At 42.8% G+C, this 22,566-nt stretch overlaps 1 protein-coding gene and 1 long non-coding RNA gene across 6 annotated transcripts in view; one reads left to right on the forward strand and one right to left on the reverse strand.

Annotated features, from left to right (window-relative positions):
* Positions 1-5,678, reverse strand: part of LOC122543594 (amiloride-sensitive sodium channel subunit alpha-like) — a 15,491-nt gene extending 9,813 nt beyond the window's left edge. For 2 of the 5 annotated variants that reach the window (XM_043682412.1, XM_043682416.1), the window contains exons 1-2: positions 5,589-5,677; positions 215-575 (exon numbers count right to left, since the gene is read on the reverse strand). In XM_043682412.1, coding sequence (XP_043538347.1) covers positions 215-575; positions 5,589-5,595 — 368 coding nt within the window. In that variant the 5' untranslated portion in view covers positions 5,596-5,677. Of the gene's footprint in view, positions 1-214; positions 576-1,041; positions 1,243-5,588 lie in introns of those variants that run through there. The other 3 variants (XM_043682413.1, XM_043682415.1, XM_043682414.1) reach the window with 3 other exon arrangements.
* A 110-nt stretch (positions 5,679-5,788) lies between these two features.
* Positions 5,789-21,765, forward strand: LOC122543611. Its single transcript, XR_006310117.1, has 3 exons — positions 5,789-5,862; positions 10,809-11,022; positions 18,624-21,765. It is a non-coding gene; the product is annotated as an uncharacterized LOC122543611 (long non-coding RNA).
* Positions 21,766-22,566: the final 801 nt, after the last annotated feature.

Consider the following 22,566-nt stretch of genomic DNA (forward strand, 5'->3'; position numbering starts at 1 on the left):
ACTCTGTGTGGTCCCTGACCTGGCAGTGTTCAATGGGGGGACAATGTAGAAACAGCATTACTCTGTATCTCACCCCATGCTGTCACTGTCCTGGCAGTGTTTGATGGGAGAGCAGTGTAGAAAAATCTTTATTCTGTGTCTAACCCTGTTCTGTACCTGTCCTGGGAGTGTTTGATGGTTGGGGGTAGGGTTGACACCGTAGAGAGAGCCTTACCTGTACGGGTTGAGAGTACAGATGGTGACAGCGGGGAACTCTATCTTGCCACTGTGGATCGAGAGTGAAATTTGAACGGGGAACTGTAGGTACTGCCGACAGATGAGGCCAAACTGCCAGTACATGGCACCCAGGGTGAGTGCCAGGATGGCTGCCCATAGGCCGGTTTTCATTCGATTGCCCTCAGTACAGATCAGCCTTACCGCCCCATGGATGGTGGTCGTGCTACAGAAGGTGCTCAGAGCCTCAGTGAATGAGGATGGCATCTTCAGCCAGCTTTTGGTCTCCTCCGTCGTCTTGGCCTCACCCCTCTCCTGGCTCTCCCCCTCGTCTTCCGGACTGCTCTCCTTTTCTGGCATCTCTGTGCGAGAGGAAGGGAGAGTGTGAGAGGTGTGTGTGTGTGTGTGTGTTAGACAGAGAGGGGTGGGGAGGGCATGGGGGTGGTAAGGGAAGGGGAAGGAAAGAGCGGGAGGGAAGATGGGAGAGAGAAAGGGACAGAGGCTGGGAGATAGTCACTGTCTCCCTCCCTCTCAGTGTCTCACTGCCATCGGCTCCTGGCTCAGACATGTTGCAGGGATTGAGGCTGGGTCAATGGGAACTGCCTCGCTCCCAATTCAAACCAGTGCAACCCAGACATGCCTGAGGCGCCCACAGGAAGAATGTAGAGAGATCGAGATGGAGGGAAGGAGAGAGACAAACAGAGAGAGCGAGAGAGAGAGACGGAGAGAAAGTCCCATTCACACACTGTCTGGCTTTTCCTCTCTGTTCCCCCATCTGAACTCTTTCTCTCTGTGTCTCTCTCACCCAGTCTGTGTGTTGAATCTCACCTGGATTTTTTAACTGTCTCTGTCTCTGTGTGTGTCACTCTCTCACCAGCGTCTCACTGCGATCCGTTCCTGGCTCAGACAACAAGCTAGAATTGGGGCTGGGTCAGTGAGAACTGGATTACTCCTGGTTCAAACCAGTGTAACCCAAACAGATGCCTGAGGGCAGTATGGACAAAAGATTGTAGAGAGATCAAGAGGGAGGGAGGGAGGTAGATAGACACAGAGAGAGAGAGAGAGAGAGAAAGACAGAGAGAAACACAGAGAGAGAGGGAAAGAGAGGCAGAGACAAAGATTCAGAGAAAGAGGGAGAGACAGAGGCAGACAGTGAGAGAGACACACACGCAGATGGAGAGAGAACAACAGAGAGATATACACATAAAGAGAGAGAGAGATACAGACTGAGAGAAGTAGAAAGTGAGAGAGATACTGACCGGGCAAAAGAGAGAAGGAGAGAGAGGAGGAGAGAAAGCAAGAGAGGGGAAATAGAGACAGTGAGAGAAAGAGAGGCAGTTAGATTATTCAAATGCCGATTGGCAAAATCTCTTTCAGATCAATGCAATTTTTATTGAGGCAGATCCACCCATCAGCATATTACAGGGCACTGTGCTTTGTATCTAACCCCATGCTGGCCATCTGCTGGGAATGTTTGATGGGGGGTGGAGGATGTGTAGTGTCAAGGAAGCTTTAGTCTGCATCTAAGCTGTATGGAGGCTTTTAGCCTCTCAGATGTAGATCGTGGTGGATACAAAATGCAGGTTAATGACTGTCCTGCTGCCTAGGAACCACAGTAGGCCTGTGGCCTACTTTCTCGACACATGATGGTGAAGACCAGAGATTGTTGGCTCCATGACATAGAGTCAAATGCCCAGAGAGTCGATACCCATGACGAGCATCAGCTCACTGATGTTATATAGTGTAGGAACTAAGATCTGTCTTCCTGGTTGGCTGGGGATTCGCTGAAGGCCGATTTTTCCCAAAGCCTCAATAGGGTAGGCCACAGTATGGCTGAAGTCAGGGGAGGGGTGGGGTGGAGACCCGAAGAGAAAAACAAACTTTACCAGCACAGGAATTGAAACCTAGCCCAGTAGGCCCCATGGTATAAAAGGAATTAGTTTGATAGCCTGAGGGTGGTTCGTTTAATTTATACAGAATAACAGATACCTGGGAGGGAGTTACAAACTGGAATCTAATCGAGGGGTTTGAGGTTGTTTATATATAGAATAACAGATACCCACGATTAAGTTATAGACTGGAATCTATCCAAAAGGTTCTGGGTGGTTTAGAGATAGAACAACAATACCAGGGAGTGAGGTACAGACCAGAATCAATCAATGGGTTTATGTTCAGAATAACATGTACCCGGGAAGGTGTTACAGACTGGAATCTATTCGAGTAGATTGAGGTGTGGAGTGGGGGGTAGGATAGTTTATATACAGAATAACAGCTACCCCGGAGTGATTCACAGTCTGGAATCTATTCAAGGTATTCCAGATGATTTATATACAGAATAACAGCTCCCCGGGAGGGAGTTACAGACTGGAATCTAATCAAGGGGTTCGGGATGGTTTATATACAGAATAACAGATACCCGGGAGGGAGTTACAGACTGGAATCTCATCCAGGGGTTCGGAGTGGGGTTTATATGCAGAATAACAGATATCCCGGAGTGATTCACAGTCTGGAATCTATTCAAGGTGTTCCAGATGGTTTATATACAGAACAACAGATACCCCGGGAGGGAGTTACAGACTGGAATCTAATCGAGGGGTTCGGGGTGGTTTATATACAGAATAACAGATACCCGGGAGGGAGTTGCAGACTGGAATCTAATTGAGGGGTTCGGGGTGGGGTTTATATACAGAATAACAATACCCGGGAGGGAGTTACAGACTGGAATCTAATTGAGGGGTACGGGGTGGTTTATATACAGAATAACAGATACCCGAGAGGGAGTTACAGACTGGAATCTAATCAAGGGTTTGGGATGGTTTATATACAGAATAACAGATACTCGGGAGGGAGTTACCGACTTGAATCTAATTGAGGAGTTTAATGGGAGGGTGGACTTAATATACTGCATAACGGATACCTGGGAGTGAGTTACAGATTGGAAACTAAGTAAGTGGTTCAGGGGAATTTATATAAGGAATAACAGATACCTGGAATCTGGGGTATCTGTTATTCTATATATAAATGACCCCAAACCCCTTGATTAGATTCCAGTTTGTAACTCCCTCCCAGGTATCTGTTATTCTGTATAAATTAAACGAACCACCCTCAGGCTATCAAACTAATTCCTTTTATACCATGGGGCCTACTGGGCTAGGTTTGAATTCCTGTGCTGGTAAAGTTTGTTTTTCTCTTTGGATCTCCACCCCCCCGACTTCAGCCATACTGTGGCCTACCCTATTGAGGCTTTGGGAAAAATCGGCCTTCAGTGAATCCCCAGCCAACAGGGAAGACAGATCTTAGTTCCTATACTATATAACATCAGTGAGCTGATGCTCATCATGGGTGTCGACTCTCTGGGCATTTGACTCTATGTCATGGAGCCAACAATCTCTGGTCTTCACCATCATATGTCGCGAAAGTAGGCCACAGGCCTACTGTGATTCCTAGGCAGCAGGACAGTCATTAACCTGCATTTCGTATCCACCACGATCTACACCTGAGAGGCTAAAAACCTCCATAGGGAATGAGTTACAGACTGGAAGCTAATTGAGGGGATTGGAGTGGTTTATATACAGAATAACAGACACCGGGAGTAAGTTACAGACTGAATCTAATCGAGGGGTTTTTGATGCCCCGCCTTTGACATAGGGGAGTCCAAAACGAGAGGATATGGGTTTAAGGTGTGAGGAGAAAGATTTGAAAAGATTCTGAGGTGTTTTAGTTTCACACAGAGGGTGCTGTGTGCATGGAATGAGCTGTCAGAGGAAGTGGTGGAGGCTGGTACAATTTCAACATTTAAGAGACATCTGGATGGGGACATGAATTACAGGTTTACAGGACCTTGGACCAAGTGCTTAAAAATAGGACCAGGTCAGAATGGGATGACTGATTGGTGTGGATGAGTTGGACCAAAGGGTCTGTTTCTGTTCTGTATGACTCTATGAATGAGTCCTTTCCCATACTCGGAGCAGGTGAATGGCCCCACCTCAGTGCGAACTTTCTGGTGTCAAGATTATAATTGATTAGATTCCCTACAGTGTGGAAACAGGACCTTCGGCCCAACCAGTCCACATCGACCCTCCAAAGAGTAACCCACCCAGACCCATTTCCCTCTGACTAATGCACCTAACACTACGGGCAATTTAGCATGGCCAGTTTACCTGCCCTGCACATCTTTGGACTGTGGGTGGAAACCGGAGCACCCGGAGGAAACCCACGCAGACACGGGGAGATTGTGCAAACTCCACACAGACAGCTGCCCGAGGCTGCAATCGAACCTGAGACCCTGGTGCTGTGAGGCAGCAATGCTAACCACTGAGTCACCGTTAACAGATTCCCTTTGTTTATGGGGCCTTTTCTCACAGTTGGAACATATTAAAGGTCTCTTAACTTGAGTGAAAGAGTCATGTTAGGTGAGATTGAAGAGTTGAGTGAATGAATCCCTTCCCAAACTCCTCATATTTCAATGTTTTCTCCATTGGGCTAATGTCCTTTTGACTTTCCGGACTGAATGATTGATTGGAGTCACATCAACATGCAGAACACGTGAACTGTGATTTTAGAATCTTAGATTCCCTACAGTGTGGAAACAGGCCCTTCGGCCCAACAAGTCCACACAGATCCTCCAAAAGGTGTCCCAGCCGAACCCATTCCCCATTACTCTACGTTTCCCTTTAACCTGCAAATCCCTGAACACTATGGACAATTTAGCATGGTCATTTCACCTAACTTACACATGTTTGGTTTGTGGGAGGAAACCGGAGCACCCGGAGGAAACCCACGCAGACACAGGGAGAATGTGCAAACTCGACACAGACAATAGCTCGAAGGTGAAATCAAACCCAAGTCCCTGGTGTTGTGAGGCAGCAGTGCTAACCACTGAGCTGCCGTGCTGCCCATCGGGTCCAGGTGACAAGTTTCTGAATTCGTTAGTTTCCTTCATCCAAAATTGACTCTCGTTCGCACCCACTCCTTGCTCAAGGTCCATTCAGTGTTTAACTTTCCTCAGATCTGATGAAAGCTCATTGACTTGAAACATTCACTCTTTCTCTCCACATTACAAAACTCGGCAGTTTGGCTGTTTAATAGCGAACTACTCAAAGACAGATTACGTGCAGGGGGGCACTTTGGTGGGAGGAGTGCAAAAATCACTTAGTCCCTGGCGAATAAGGAAGTGAATGGAAAAGCAGAAACCAACCTCAGCTGTTTTATGACAGGCTGACATGTTTGACTCCTGTATTTTAAACTGTCTGCCTGGACCAGAGTGCCAAACTTGAATTTTCTTTCAAATTCATTCACACAATGTGAACGTTCTCGGCCAGAGTTTACTGGCCCTGCAACCCAGTTATAAGAAATATTAACATCAGCAACATCACCTGACATAATGACCTTGGTTCAGTTCTTCGTGTGATCCAGTGCAGAATATGATTACAACAGCAGAATCTGCCCTGGCCGTCACTATGAACGTGCCGGTGTCTCAGCAAGTTGACTAAATGAGCAATCTCTCCCCGATTTGAAGATGCCTGGGTCTCAGCAGGTGGGATGACTGAATGAATTCGTTCCCTCACTTAGAGTGGCATCTCCCCATCTGATACATCACCGGACACTTTCTGAGCCTAAGGATCGTCTCACAATGAGAACACTTGAAAGGTCAGTGTGAACAATTTGATCGTCATTGAGCTGCGATTGCTGAGTGAATCTCCTCCCACATGTGAATCGATCGAATGGTCTCTGCTGGGTGCGAATTCGCGAGTATATGAGTAAATGGGGCGAATCAATGAATCGTTTTCCACACAGACACACACACACCAAATAAATGTCCCCGGTGTCAGCTCGTTGGTGTCTCACAGTGGGACACAGTGAGTTTAGAAGATTAAGGGGAGACTTAATAGAGACGTACAAAATAATACATGGCTTGGAAAAGGTGGATGCTAGGAAATTGTTTCAGTTAAACGAGGAGACTAGGACCCGTGGACACAGCCTTAGAATTAGAGGGGGTCATTTCAGAACAGAAATGAGGAGATATTTCTTCAGCCAGAGAGTGGTGGGCCTGTGGAATTCATTGCCACGGAGTGCAGTGGAAGCCGGGACGCTAAATGTCTTCAAGGCCGAGATTGATAGATTCTTGTTGTCTAGAGGAATTAAGGGCTACGGGGAGAATGCTGGTAAGTGGAGCTGAAATGCGCATCATGATTGAATGGCGGAGTGGACTCGATGGGCCGAATGGCCTTACTTCCACTCCTATGTCTTATGGTCTTATGGATGAGCGAGTGAATTTCTTCCCACAGGTGGAACAGGTGAATGCCCTCTCCCCAGTGCAAACTCGCTGGTGTGTCAACAGATCCTGTTCACTTTTAAAGCTTTTCTCACAGGCAGAACATTTGAAAGGTCTTTGATCAGCGTGAAACCGCTGATGGCGTCTGTAATCGGGATAAACACCTGAATATGCTCACACTCAGGGAGCAAGGAAACGATCTCTCCCCACTGTGAATGCGTTGATGGACTTGCAAGTCAATTTTACTTTTAAAGCGTTTTCCACAGTCAGAACATGGGTAAGGTCTCTCATCAGTGTGAACAAATTGGTGTGTCAGAAGATGGGGGTGACACAATGAATCCCTTCCATACAATTCCTACAGTGTGGAACCAGGCCATTCGGCCCACCAAGTCCACACCAACAAGAGTAGACGAACCAGATCCATTTCCCCTTGATAATGTCCCGAATGTACGCGTTCCTGAACGCTGTGGATAATTTAGCGTGGCCAATTCTCACCCTAACCTACACATCTTTGGAGTGCTGGGGGAAACCCACGCAGACACGGGGAGAACGTGCAAACTCCACACAGACAGTCGCCCGAGGTGGAGCAAGAGTGAGGACTGATCCATGTGTGCGTGTGTTGGTGTCTCAGCTGTTTGCTTTTGAAGCTGTTCTCTCGATCACAGCATGTAAAATGTCTCTGGTCAGAATGAACTGATCAATCAGGAGCTTTGATGAAGGATTGGACCGTTCCTGACAATCACGATCAGTGAACGGTCTCCTGTACACTTTGGTGTGTTTTGAGGCTGGATACGTTTGCAATTTTTTTTTATTCCACACCCGAGGGGCACGTGAATGCCTTCTCTCCAGTGTGGAAACAGGCCCTTCGGCCCAACAAGTCCAGTGTGTCGGCGGTCATGGATATCCAGTTCGCACGGGTAATTGAATCGAGTCCCGCACTCCCCACATTTGCACAGTTTCTCCATGGTGCAAGTGTCCTTGTGACTCTCCAGGTTAATCAACTGAAGCCTTGCCCCTGCACAGAACATATATAGTCTCTGCTCACTGAAAACTAGGCGATTTATTTCAGGCTGCGTAATTACTCTCTTTTGAAACCTCCTGTCGAATCCACCAACACGACTCTCCCTGGGCAACACGTTTCCAGCTCTTAGCAACGCTCGGAGTAAACAAATTTCTCCTAGCTCTCTTGCTAATGATTTCGAAATTATGACCCATAGTTAGTGACCTACTGCCCTCAGGGTGTGAGAGCCGTGCACCTGTTAACGTTTTTCTCTATTTCTTTGCTCATTTCTACACAGAACTGTTAAACATGCGGTTTTTGTAATACAGCTGCTTTACAGTTCCATACCTTTGATCTCTGAAAAACCACGTTCATTTACACTGGAATCACAAAGGAGAATACTTTGTTTTCTTTTTTAAAAAAAAAAGGTAAATCCCTCTCCCTTACTCTCTACTTCTGACTATTTTTCGTGGTTTCTCTTTCAATCTGTCTCAGTGTGTCAGATTGTCTCTTTCAGGAACCATGTTGATTTTTGCAGGAACTGTTCTGCCTGTTTATGTCTCACGGGATTTTGCTGCCCGTATATCCCTAACTTCCTCTCCATTTCTAATTGCTTTCGTTCACCCTGCTCTCTACGGACATTGCTGAACGTTGAATAATTCCTAGGGTGCCTTTCTGCATCGGTTGGCCTATTATTTCTGGATGCAGTCACAGGCGGGTAACTGACGGTTTCAAGTTCTCGTGCCACCCACCCGTCATAAGTAGATTTGGCAACACAGAGGTTATAATCCAGTTCGCTGATAAATCGTGCATGTGGCCTTTACTGTGAATATTCACTTCAAAGCACTCTCACAGTGGCACAGTGGTTAGCACTGCTGCCTCACAGCGCCAGAGACCCGGGTTCAATTCCCGCCTCGGGCGACTGACTGTGTGGAGTTTGCACATTCTCCCCGTGTCTGCATGAGTTTCCTCCGGGTGCTCCAGTTTCCTCCCATAGTCACAAAGATGTGCAGGTCAGGTGAATTGTCCCTAGTGTTAGATAAGGGGTAAATGTAGGGGTATGGGTGGTCGGTGGGTCGGTGTGGACTTGTTGGGCCGAAGGGCCTGTTTCCACACTGTAAAGTAATCTAAACTGTACCTCTGCCCTTCTCCTTCAGAATTGCATTGGATGACAAGCCCCAGCGCCTCACTGTTCTTTGTCAATCCCAGAGCAGAGCATGCTGACACACACAGTAATCAGAGTAAAAAAATCCAAACACGAAAGCGCTGACGCAAGTTGCTGAATTATGTCACAATAAAATAGTATTTCAATTGAAAATAAACAAAACAAAGCTGTTTAGATATGTAAGTCATTAATAAAAGCACGTTCGAGAACTTTGAACATGCTTTTCCTTCGAGTATTCATTAACTTTCTTTCAAACAGTTAGAAATAGTATGAAATATGATAGTATGTGATAGGAGCAATAGCAAGGCTTGCCCCCATCATTTCGTAAGATCATGGCTGATATGTTTATGTTTCAAATTCCGCATTCCCATTTGCTAGCGATCACGTTTCATTCTCTTGCTCAACAAGAATCTGTCCACCTACTTTCTTTAAGTATTTAGATTAGATTAGATTAGATTACTTACAGTGTGGAAACAGGCCCTTCGGCCCAACAAGTAGGTGGGAATTGAACCCGGGTCTCAGGCACTGTGAGGCAGCAGTGCTAACCACTGTGCCACCGTGCCGCTATTTAATATTCCTGCTTCCACAGTCCTCTGAATCAGGGTTCCAAAATTGAACCAACCGAAACATAAAACCTTCCTTGTCTCTGCGCGAAAGCACTAACTACCACTTTGATAAATGATGGTCCGCATTTGTGGACGAGGAGAAAGTGAGGACTGCAGACGCTGGAGATCAGAATCGAAAAGTGTGGTGCTGGAAAAGCACAGCCGGCCCGCGGCATCCAAGTCGCAGGAGATTCGACGTTTCGAGTATAAGCTGTTCATCAGGAATCTGACGAAGCGCTTATGCTCGAAACGTCGACTCTTCTGCTCCTCGGATGCTGCCTGAGCGGCTGTGCTTTTCCAGCACCACAGTTTTCGACAAATTTGTGGACTGACCAAATAGACAACATATCTTTTGTGTGCAAACCTTGCCAAGGTCATTTTGGACCTTGTAAACTTAAATCAAGTCACCGCTCGCTGTTATCAGCTTCAGTGGCAATGACTCTCTGACATTATAAATGCACATTTCCAACCTATACTGATAAGGCGCTCCACCCTCTTCAGGTCTTAATCTTCTCTGAACCATTTACACTAAATACTTCCTTAGAAATGCCCACACAGTTCTTTCTCATAGTCACATCAATGCTCTGTAGAATGAAGTCACATTATTCTTACGTTCGTGTTCACCTGGTCTGCTAATAAAGGTTAGTATCTAATTTGCCTTTCTGGTTACTATCTGTACCTGGTTACTGACTCTGTGTGATTCTTACACGTGAATAGTTAAATTCCTCTGAAACATTGCATTCTGCAGTCGTTCTCCATCCTGCAATGTTTCACATCATTTTTCCCGACACATTTTGGTGTTGTCTGCCATACTTTCTCTCCCCTCATCTTGTCGAATAATTTAAATTGTGAATCGTTAAGGTCCCAACGTAGAACCCTGCCGGATACCTCATGTCACATCCTGCCAATTGGAAAACTCTCAGTTTTGTTTTGCTGTTTTCCTCCAGTCGGCCACTTTCATATTCAAGCTAATATGTATTTCCTGCATCAAGAACTTTCATTTACTGCAAATACCTTGTCCTAAGCCTCTGACAGTCCGAGTGCAGTGTGTCTGCAGGTTCTCCTTTTATCCATGACTCATGTTGTCCCTTCATGAATTCCAACAAGTTGGTTAAATATAAGTTCCCTTTAATGAAACCACGTTGGATCTTCCCAACTATATTGAGTCTTGTCCACGTGGCCCGTTAAAATAACTTAAAGAAATGAGGATGCTGGACATCTGAAACGAAAAACATGAGTTCCTGGAGAAACCAAGTCGGTCTGGCAAAATTTGTGGGGAGAAAACAGAGTCAATGGTTCAAGTCTGGTGATTCTTTATCATAATTCAGTTTTGATGAACAGTCACTGGACTGGAAACGCGAATTCTGCTTTCTCCTCACAGATTCTGCCGGAAGTGTTGTTTCTCCAGCCATTTCTACAATGTCACAATCTCTTTAATGATCAATTACAACACCGTCTCATGACAGACGTTCATCTAATTGACATAAAACTCCTTATTATCTTTGCCTCCCTCTTTTCTTGTTCAGAAAGGTTATATTTGTTGTTATCCAGTTACAGGGAACCTTTTCTGAATCGACGGAATTTTGGAATTTTAACATCAACCGATCAACTTGCTTTTTTTAAATCAACCTCTTTTAAAATTCTTCTCTGTGAAATTGGAACATAGTAGAATTCTAAAGGACCTGAAAAATCGGGGGATCACTCTCCAGGAACGTCTCTCACACCGGGTGAGAGAATCTGAATGGTTCCAGCATTTTGGACAAAGGTAAGATGAAGTTATGTTATTGTATCTCAGACTGTTGTAGGTATTCAGCAGCTGAATCAACATATATTCTAATACTAAAAGAATCAAAAACATGGGAATAGTATAGGATCTTGGCGTTGATATAGATTTACCATAACTGAATTGAAATGGGGAAGGCTGGAAATTTGGAATGGCCTGCATTTGCTTTTTCCAATGTTATCAACTTGGATTTTTAACAATCATGACACAAAACACAAACAATAAGACACGTTTATCCAGTGTGTTATAGCAGACTGACTTCTCTTTGGAAAATAAAATGGAAAACCGATTTTTTTTTTTGTTTACCCATGCTCTTTTTCAACGTGGAGTTCCATGATTTCTAAACACCCTATTTGCTTGATTTTTGACCAACATGTTGCCGAGAGTCTGACACTTCCGACATACCAGAAGTCTCTTTGTACCAGAGGTCCTGGTGTTCAGTACAGTACTCAGTAATTGTCATCTGATTCAGTGATGGAAGTGATAATTAAGTTAAAAATGTGATTGAATAATAACAACAATATTCTCGCGGTCATATAAAGCATACAATAATGACCAAGTGGTGCAGATGTTGAAATGAATATTCTAGAACCGTAAGTTGGAACAGCATTATAGCAGGTATGACAATTACATTCTGTTCATGAATGGATCTGAATTGTGTGTAACAAAGTACAACGATCATGGTTGTCAATAGTAATCAGGAAATAACCAGTTTGTTGTTTGCACCTCATTGATTGCTTCCTGCATTTTATGTTAGGCAAATCACTAGCTACACTGTCTGATCTATCTTCGATCACACAGCAATTGAATATAATTGCTCTCAGAAACGCCTTTATGAGCAATTCACACCGATAGGTGATCATTTCATCCTTTAGACATAAGTCAGGTGACAAGGAACACTCGCCAGGTCGAGCATCGATTGTAACAGCACATACATATTACAAACGTGAAACCTGCTCAACAACAAGGAACAGTTCTATCTCACAGTGCAATGTGTCATTAATTTGATTTCGTATGCATGTGCATCAATATGGCGCCTTCAAAGTTTAACTGATAAAATATGCAAGACTGATATCATAATTGAAGTATAATTTAAAAATTATGAAAGAGCTTGGTAGCATCGATGAGAAATATATGCTCCACCTTCATGAGTATCAGAATGACAAGGAATAATTGACAAAACCATCAAGACATTTATTAATCTACTGAGATCTTAGATCCACTGAAGTAATGATCGTAGATACGTTTAAAGAAATCTAAGTGAAATGTTTGAAACAGGAAGAGACAGAAAGGATACGATTAGCTTTAAGTGATGTAATGTGCGTGGAGACTTGTGCAGAGAGTGAACATCAGCACGGACTAGTTACAGTTGCTGTGCAAGACATTCTGTGCAATACAATTCCAGCAAACCTCAGTTTGCAGGCAATGACGTATGTTCAGCTTCATTAAGCAACAGAGCAGTGAAATGCATTGTTGTGAGTAATGGAATACCTGATCTTTGTAAAGTCTAGTGAATGCTTTTCAGGACCAAGTTTTTGAACTGTTGTCTCGTTCATTGCTGGCACAGTGAGTGTTTGGATTGCACATTAATAGACTGCCGAATCCTTCATCGTTGTCCTTCTGAACGCGAAATAGCCTGCCCTTTGGTTAATTTCAAGCACAATCTCCCATCGACCGACCACGTTCTTGCCGTTTTCTCTGCTGGTCAGGACCCACTCCGGCCTCCCATCTGCTGTCAGCTTGTACCAATGAAAGGCTGATGCCTTGGAGCTGGTGAAGTTGTAATCAAACTGTGCTGGGTCTCCCAGCTTAACTGTTTTGGAACCGGGCCATTGCAATACTTCAATTCCAAAGCCACTGCCTGGGGAAACATGAAGAATATTTCTGCTAATTAAACAGGAAACGAAGAGGTCGGGCTGCTTTTGTACAAGAAAATTGCAGATCAACAAAAGTCGAAAGATGCAGTGCATTTTTCCTGTTATGAAACCCCATTATTCATTGAATATGCAAGATATAATTATCACAATACAATATTTTGACATTCATTATTTCAATGCTGTCTTCCTTAATGGATAATGCATTTCTTCAAGGGATGATCTTTGTGCAAGATGATACCGCCAGGTCATACTAGGAGTATATTAGATATCGTTTCAGAATCGTTATATACAGACAATATTAATGCCCAGTGTTTGAAATGAGATATAGAATGCTCACAGGAGATGAACAGGAAAAATAAATGCATTGCACGCATGGCTGAATCTCTTAATAGTAGTGAATGACAGGTTATAGTTCTTTCATGAAAGCTGGTGATGGATCTGTTGGTGAATTCCTGAGGGTTCTTGTAAAAGCAGATCTAGCGCCGCTACTTCCTATCCGTTACGTCACTGGTTACAGGAAGAGGAGGAAAGAAACAAGGCAAGAAATACGAGAATTATATCAACAGCAAATATTTCAATATATAATGTGGCATGCTACAGAAAATGAACACGGTTGTGTCGAAAAAAAAAACACACACACATTTCACGTGATGATGAAAACTGCAAGGCGAAAGTTGTCCCGAAAATTCTCGGGTGATTTAAATTGCAAGTGCTTGCAGAAGCGAATGTATAAAGCCAGGCAGAATCTATGGTCAATCAACTGGTTATTCCAATCTTCTTCAGCTTTTATAGGTTTGAGAGTTCAATAAATTCAGACTGCAAACTCTCTCCACCGTTTTAACACAAATATTACTCCTCAATCGTTGTCTTAGTTTTCAAGATGTTGTTTTCGTCAGAGCTGATACTTATTCTGTTGTCAACACGTACAACAGTGTTGATCGATTAGTTATCCTCCTTATAGCCATTATCACCGCTTCTGACTTTTGTTTATGGACTATTTGGTTTCTAATCTCACTCGCCACTTTTTTTATTTGTTGAACATCCTTCTGGTTCACCTTTCCTCCCCTGTTTAACAGTATTGAAGTTAATACTTTACCAGCTCTTCAGTTCCAAAGGAGAATCAAATTGGACTGGAAAAGTTAATTGTGTTTTTTTTTCCCTCCTGTCCATTGTTCTTGCAGACATGTTGAGATTTCCCTTGACTTGCGCCTTAAATTTCAGATCCCCAGTACCTGTTGTCTATTAGTTTTGATCAGAATTGGCTCTGGTTCGCTTATCATGGTGGGAGAGAGCACGTCCTTGTTATATCTCCACGGGTCCCTTGAACAATTTATAATATCACATGCAACCCCCAAGAAAATTCGGTATACGAGCACGCCATTAAGTCACTCTCGTCTGCTCTGCCACTTGGTCAGATTATTATTGATCTGAATCCAAGCTCAACTCCACGTCTCCACGTTTACCTTTGATAAACACTGGCTCCTTACATCAGATCAAGGCTCGTTCATCAACGTATTGAGAACTGCCATGGTTTATACGGGAAACCGTTTCTTCAGTTATTGTAGCATGAATTCCCTACTCAGTTTATTACATATTAGGCGTCTCATTTTATATTTTGCAACAGCTAACATTTACATCACTGCATTGTACCCAATTCTGTTAATAATAATAACGTAAGCTCTACCTTGTTATTGTGACACTATTCTGTATTTCTTTTAATTCATGAATAAGTCCAGCCTTGCTATTAAATGATGTCTCAGTGAGTACTGAGCCAAATAATATCACTGTTTATGTTACACAAGATTATAAAGTGGTAACGTTTTTTTCAGACTGTCCCTCATTCTATTTGTATAACATGCTATTTCTTTATTACCGTAATTAACACATCTCTTTATGCTACAGATAGAGGTGTGTTACATAGAAACAAATAGTACGTAGAAAATAGGAATGGGGTAGGTCACTTGCCCTTTAGAGCTTGCTTTGCCATTCAATATAATCATGGTTGATCATCCAACTCAATTCAGCCAATTCAACGTCCAAGGTTTTACACTATGCCCTGCGATGCCATTAATCCTAACCCATTCTGAAAACTTTTAACACTTGCACCTCAATTGTAATCTGTGGCAAAATAATTTTACAGGCTCACCACTCTCTGCATAGAAAATATTATCTTCGTCTCAGTCCTACATCCGACCCCCTAGCCTTACTCTGTTTCTAATCGCCTGTTCATTAGAAACATCACCCTGTGCTTAGCCTGTCGAATCCTGTTAGTATGTTATAGGTTTCCATGAGCTCTCTCCCCTATCCTGTCAATGCTTCCACATTTGAGTGAATGTAGTCATAGTTGAGAGTGTGTTGTTGGAAAAGCACAGCAGGTCAGGGAGCATCCGAGAAACAGGAAATTCCTGATAGAGGGTTCCAGCCCAAAACATCGATTTTCCTGCTCCTTGGATGCTGCCTGACTCGCTATGCTATTCCAGCAACACACTCTCAACTCTGATCTCCAGCATCTGCAGACCTCACTGTCTCCTGGTTGATTTCAGTTATACTGCAAAGCCTCTTCCAAGGATGCCTGCCTTGAAGAAGTTCTCCTCCTCTCTATGCAAAGATGTCAGTGAGTCTCTGTCTCACTGTACTCCCCAAGTCCTCTCCTCTGTCCTTTCCTGCTGAAGGGCTCTGGCCCAAAATGTCACTTTTCCTGGTCCTTGGATGCGGCCTGACCTGGTGTCCTTTTTCCAGCAACACACTCTCAACTCTGATCTCTAGCATCTTCAGACCTCACTGTCTCCTGACTGTAGTCATAACTGTCCAGTTGCAATTCATACGCCAGGAATTAATTTAGTGAATTTCCATAGCCTGAACATCTCCTTTCTAATGAAGTGACTAAACCTGTACACAGTTCTCGAGATATGTCTCACCAAGGCCCTGTAAAATTGCAGCGAGACCTCCCCCATTTGTCCTCCAACGCCCTCACTTTCAGGCCAACATGCAATTTGCATTATTCACCGTCTGCTGCACCTTCGTATTACTCGACTGCTGTACAAGGACATCGAGATGGTGATTCGGAGCTAGCAGAATGGGCTGAACGACCTCACCTGATATTGTATTGTCAATTGATCTATTTTTTGACAGAAGTGAATGAACAATCAGTGGAGTTGGCTCAGGTCTGGCCCGGTGATGCATTTAAATAATACTACCCAATGATCAAATGATAAAGATTAACATCACTATAACAGAAAGAGATATCAGTAGTGGTGTAGCCTGAGCAGGTTTTGTGACATCGTACTGACACCGACACTGCGAAAGAGATGGCCTCTATCGTTCACAAAGGGGTCAACATCTTCAGCAAAGCAAAGAGGCCAGTGGGGATACTGTCAGGCTGGAATTCAGAGGGAATTTGTTATTGTGCCTTGGACACATTCTGGCAGCGATTACCCAGTGCTGCCCTTTTGCAGATTGTATTAACTTCTTGTTGTGTGGATGAAACGCTTGAATCGGTGGGGTTCGGGGTGGGGGTGGGGCTGGGGGGGGGGTGGGGTGGAGTGAGGGTTGCTTCCTTTACACTTTTATGGGTCAATAAATCACACATGGACTGTAGCCCTTCCAAGGCAACTCAACACCAGCTTTTTGGGGACAGCCCGGGGTGGTAATAAATGTTGTCCCAGCCAGTGATTCCCATTTCACATGTGGCAGGTGGGACTAGATTGGATTGGGATATCTAGTCGGCATGGATGTGTTGGACCAAAGGGTCTGTTTCCGTGCTGTACATCTCCATGACTCTATGTCTCTAATAAAATCTCATCATCGATAGACAAATATATTCTCCTGGAAGTGAAGTGAGGAAGAAGACGCGCATATTTTCCATGCAACAAAAAATTACGATGGACAAAGCAGTACCAAGTCCATTCAAATCAACTCGTGTTTTCACATGGGGGTAAACATATCTAGAAAGGGAGACAGGGAAAAGATGTTAGGCAGAGACAAGCGATAACATGTAGATGTAGAGAGAAAATACAGAATAACTATAGATGGAGAAAAATAATGAAGAAGATGTAATCATGGAGATTAAGAGGTAAGGATATTATGAAAGAAAACATAGTAAAGGCCCAGGCATGCATATTTCCTTGAAAGTGGAGTCGCAGGTCGATAGGAAAATGAAGAAGGCGTGTAGTATGCTTTCCTTTAATGCTCAGGGCATTGCATAGAGCAGTTGGGAGGTTATGCTACCGCTGCACAGGACATTAGTCCACTTCTGGAATATTCTGTGTAACTCTGGTATCTCTCTAATAAGAATAATGTTGTGAAACTTGAAGGGGTTCAGAAAAGATTTGCAAGGATCTTGTCAGGGTGGAAGGTTTGAGCTATAGGGAGAGTCTGAATAGGCTTGGACTGTTTTCCCTGGAGTGCCAGAGGCGGAGGGGAGGGGTGACCTTAAAGAGGTTTGCAAAATCATGAGGGGCATCGATAGGGTAAATAGACAAGGTCTTTTCCCTCGGCGAGGTAGTCCAAAACTAGCGGGCATAGGTTTAAGGTGAGGAGGTAAAGATTTAAAAGGGACCTACGGGGCAACATGTTCATGCAGAGGGTAGAGTATGTATGGAATGAGCTGCCAGAGGGAGTGGTAGAGGTTGGTATACTTACAACATTCAAAAGGCATCTGAATGAGTATAGGAATAGAAAATGTTTGGAGGGATATGGGCCAAGTGCTGGCAAATAGGAATAGATTAGGTTAGGATATCTGGTCAGAATGGGCGAATTGGACCGGTGGGTCTATTTCCGTGTGGTCGATCTCTATGACTTTATGCCTGACACTGACAGAGAGGGGGAGGGTATTAGATGAATTTACATCGAGGGAGTCAAAAGCAGCAATACGAAAACAAACAAAATTAAGAAATTGAGAAATTTAAATTAAAGCAAAGGAAATATTGAGTGAATGAGAGAGAAACATTGAGGCAAATTTCGAGGAATGCTGAGGCCTCACAAACGGTGAGTGAAATGACGTACAGATGGCGACAAAGTTTAATAAATGAAGACAGAATGAATGAGATTAATAGATTAATATAAAATGTCGGCAGAAGCCTGCAAGTATTCAGACTGAGAGACAAAGTGTAAGAAATGAATAAACAACGTAAACCGAGTAGAAGAAGCAAGAATATGGCGACAAAAGCCATTTCTATAGTTGAAGTAAGAGTTCTTTGAAGGGATAGAGAATGTCTTAATATAGCATTGTATGTGGCACGCATAGAATGAGTTCTGGGAAGAATGCAACTTGCTAGATTACTACAAGATCAAAATAACATGGAGTCACCATAAGCGTGCATCGTGCAGTCTGTAAACTATAACGTGGCAGAGCTCCACCTGTTGGCGATCTGAAGTCTATGTGCATTAGCTGAAACATCTTCAAATCCTCAAATCAATGAAGAATGTTGATGCGTGATTATTTCAAATTGGTCTTGTTGTCATTGTTTCTATATATTCAAATGCATGGAGGCACTGGGCATTAAAATAAACAGATAAGGCGATCGAGTTAGGTGGAACACATTTTCAGCAATATAAAATCACAAACATGCAGTGATATGGAAACTATTAACCCTCATTTAAGTATATCCAATCTACTCTAAGGTTTTGATGGAGTTTTTCTGTTTTAACCTTGTTATTAACATGTGGCGTTTATAATGTTTCTGCTCTCGTTACTTCCACCAATAGAGAACTTTGGTTAATTCGATGAAACTGAAGCAATGATGGAAGAACTCTCACTCTTTACAGTCTAATCTTTCAAACAACATAGAAAAGGAGAAATACAGGAAGTGAGAATATACCAGAACTCGATTATTAATGCCTGAATGAACAAACCCTATTGATAAGCTCATTTCTATGGTCGTAAATTGATAAAGGCAACAATATCATCATCAATGTGTCCAACAATGAGGCAACTCTCTCGATAAGGACACTGCCTGTGATCTGTCTCAAAGTATTTTCATTCAGTAGCAGTCAGCTGACTGCGTACTGATCTCATAAGTGCAACGGGGCACATAAGGAATGAAAGTGAGAGCAAACTGACACACAACAGCAGGATGTTGAGACTGGGGGAGTAGAAAGAACTTATTAATATTTCCATCTCCACTTTTACAAATAGGAGAACGAGGATGCAACTAATCAGTGTCTGGTTTGTTTGGCGACTATTTATGACTGGTAATTCTGGACAAAACACATTACAACCTGAGCAGTGTCTCAGGTTAAATTTTGAACACAAGTCCACATGATATTTCCTCATTAGACATTTTCATATTCGAGCCACGGGACTTCTGTCACTCAGCCACTTTCATCAGAAGTTAAGAGAACAGATGCTAACTTTATGCTGTACCAACAAAGCTGCATGGAATTGTTATTACTTCCTATGGTATCACCAAAAACCAAACACACAGCCTGAGCTCGTTCTCTTATGAATACTCCAACGATGGTGCACAAAGCAGAATTTTCTAAAATCCTTTTCACTGCTGAGCTCCAGACCTTGAGAAAATTCAGCAGTTTAATGATCTCAGATCTGCAGCGAAAAGAAAAGAGAGAGAGAAAAAAGAAAGAAAGAACGAAAGAAAGAAAGAAAGAAAGAGAAAGAACATGCCTATTGTAATGCAAGACAACTGGCACCAACTGTGCACAGAAGAATATTCCAGTAATCCAGAACAGTAATTACAAAATGAGCAGAAACCATATTTATTTTTTCACTATTAACATCGAAACATGCGTAATACTAGAAACAATAGAATATGTCTGTTCAAGTCTGCTCTGCCATTCATTTTGATAATGGTTGATTATTATACCCAGTGCCCTGTTCCCGCTTTCTACGTGAAGACTAAATATTGACACAGGACTATGAAGATAACTTGTCTTGTTATTTCATGAAATGAAGCCGAGATGTATTTGATGTTCAATTAAGAAGGTAAACACAAATTTCAACCAGAGAGGCATAAACTCTGATCATTCAGAATTTGTTCAGCATTTTTTATTAAGGGACCTGACGCATCTTGACTTTTTATCTTGTATTTCTTTACTTTCGCATTTTGAGTCTAGTACTTATTCCTTGTAAATTGAAAGTATTATATTCTCGGGCGCACTGGTGCTAAATGGCATCAGTATGGTATTGAGCTGTGTTCTTTTTTACCATTTGAAGCATTCAGTAGAGATGTGTAAGGACACATTAACATTCTTTTCAGCTCCTTTTGGAACTTGTTCTGGGTTGCCGCAGAGATGAAGACATTGTTGCAGGAACTGATTACCTGGAGCTTGTTGGGTGTTTCTTGAAGAATGTTCTGCGGGTCTTTGAATTTCAAGCTGCTGGCGTAATGCTCATTAGTAATCAATCGGTAGAGGAAGCGACCCATACAGTTGGCCAACAGGGGGAGGAAGCTGAGAGAGATGGCGAAGAGCAGGACGATGGATCTCTTGCGGGTCACCATCTCTGGATCTTTACCATTCTCACTGCCCCTGAGTCTCTTGCGTGCTCTGCCAGCTAATATGATGCGTCTGCCCGTCAGGGCATTGAGCAGAGGAATGAGGAGGAATGGGAGAAAGGGGGTTAAGATTCGTTCGAGCCAGTCTAACACCCGCCAGGCAGGCAAAATGTGGAAAGTGAGTGTGATATCACAGAAGCATGGCATCCCGTCGAGGATATACATAGACTGGGTGTAAATGAAGTAGAAAGGGGCGTTCTTGAAATAGCTCAGGGAAAAGGTCACTGCTAAGACCAGCGATGCAATTTTCTTAGTACAATATCTGGCCTTCAAGCTCTGGAGACAAATGTTCACAAACCTTCACAATTGTGAAGGCCGCTATTGGACAGGAAGAGAATTCCCAGGTTGTGTACATCAGCACAGTATTGAGACTGTAGCCAGGGGTAGCGAAAAGGATACTATAGCATTAATAAACACAGTTAAGTATTGCATTTGCCATGATGACAAGCAAATCGCTCAACACTATGGCCACCAGATAGTAAGAAATGCACAGAACACATCTGCACCAGTCTCGGGAGGTAGTCATAATTGCCACCAGTTTGGCTGTGAAGGTACCAAGAGAGGAGTATATAACCAAGTGAACTGGGACTATACCGATGCCTTGCTATCCAACCCAGGCACATTTTACCACTTGCTCCTTCAGCCATTATTCATACTAAGTCTCATGCGTTCAGGAACTCTATACTTACTGAGCAACATTGGCTTTCAATCCAGCAACGTCAGGGTTATAATAATCTCATGCATCACCATTTTAAAGTATTGTTGCAGTCTTCCCACTATCGTCCGTAAAATTCTACAGCCACCTGAGATCACTGTTCCTATAATTCTGGCCTGACACCAAGCCTTATTTCGGTAGCAGCTGTGAACATAAATGTAGAGATTTACATCTCCGTTATTTACTCCCTCAACTACTGTCGCCCTCCATTCTATTTCAGGACATGATTTAGAATATCTCTTGGATCAAGGATCTGGGTGTCAACATTAATATCACCTTCTGTACTTTATAGTCAACTTTATTTGTGATACATGATAAGCAGCAACCACACCAAACATAATGCGAGAGCTGAAGATAGAAGCAAACTCTATTCTGAAGTTTAAATTAACGATGCTCTCCTTGCCAGCACTAGCAACAGGCCCACTAAGGAAGGAAAAGCTGAATTATCCAAAGTAAAAGCAAAACTTACAACAACTGTCAAGACAAACCGAAAGTATAATCCGTAAAAATTATTGTATTTCGGCACACGTTTCAAATGTCTCCATAATTAACTTCGATGACCACATTAACATGTTAACCATACATGAAATATGCTGCTGATATTATTCTTAACAAGAAATATTAAATACTCTAGATGGGTTTTATTTTTGTTATATTGTGATATTATTTAATTAAAAATCTAATTAATCAAATTTCATTCGTGGCTATTCATATTTCAGAAATCTAATACGTGGCATTTTTATAATCATGCCGCATAATACATTGAACAAACTTTTTTCATGGTCTATACCGCAAGTACTGATGTTAATGTATAATTTGTCACAGTACCATCTAGTGTCACATAGTACCGACTTGAATGTTGAAAAAGGTCGGACTGATTCTAAAAGTGGAGAAACTAAATTCATTCTGAATTGTAAGGTGAACATAAAATGACTTACTGCGATCCATTACTGACCTGGTGCACCACTAAAGGCGAGAATGAGATAACAAATGGCAAACAAGATCCCATTCGCTGGCCTATGCGTGTTTTCGAGAAACAAAAACAATTTTAGAAATTGCAAATCTTCGTTCTGTGGCACATTGAAATCGCTCCTCACCTATTCCAACCGGGACTCACTAGAGGGATTGTTAAATGAACGCACGCAGATTAGTTACAGTTTATCAAATAGACAAATTCACGATATCTTGCCTTCCACCTCTAAGATACACGTGGTAAATGCTGCATTATATTTATATGTGAACTTCTAACTACAAACTTTGCATTTGTTCCTTCCTAACAAAATAATGCACATCTGTCTCTGTCAAATGGACAGCCAATTGTTGTGTCTGAGATGAAATGCGATCTCTAATATAAAATTGTTTCATTTGGTCTGGCGCATAGGAACATTGGAACAGGAGTAAGCTATTCAATTCCTCCATTGAA

Source organism: Chiloscyllium plagiosum, chromosome 44 (genome assembly GCF_004010195.1).
Source record: "Chiloscyllium plagiosum isolate BGI_BamShark_2017 chromosome 44, ASM401019v2, whole genome shotgun sequence".
Lineage (NCBI taxonomy): Eukaryota > Metazoa > Chordata > Chondrichthyes > Orectolobiformes > Hemiscylliidae > Chiloscyllium > Chiloscyllium plagiosum.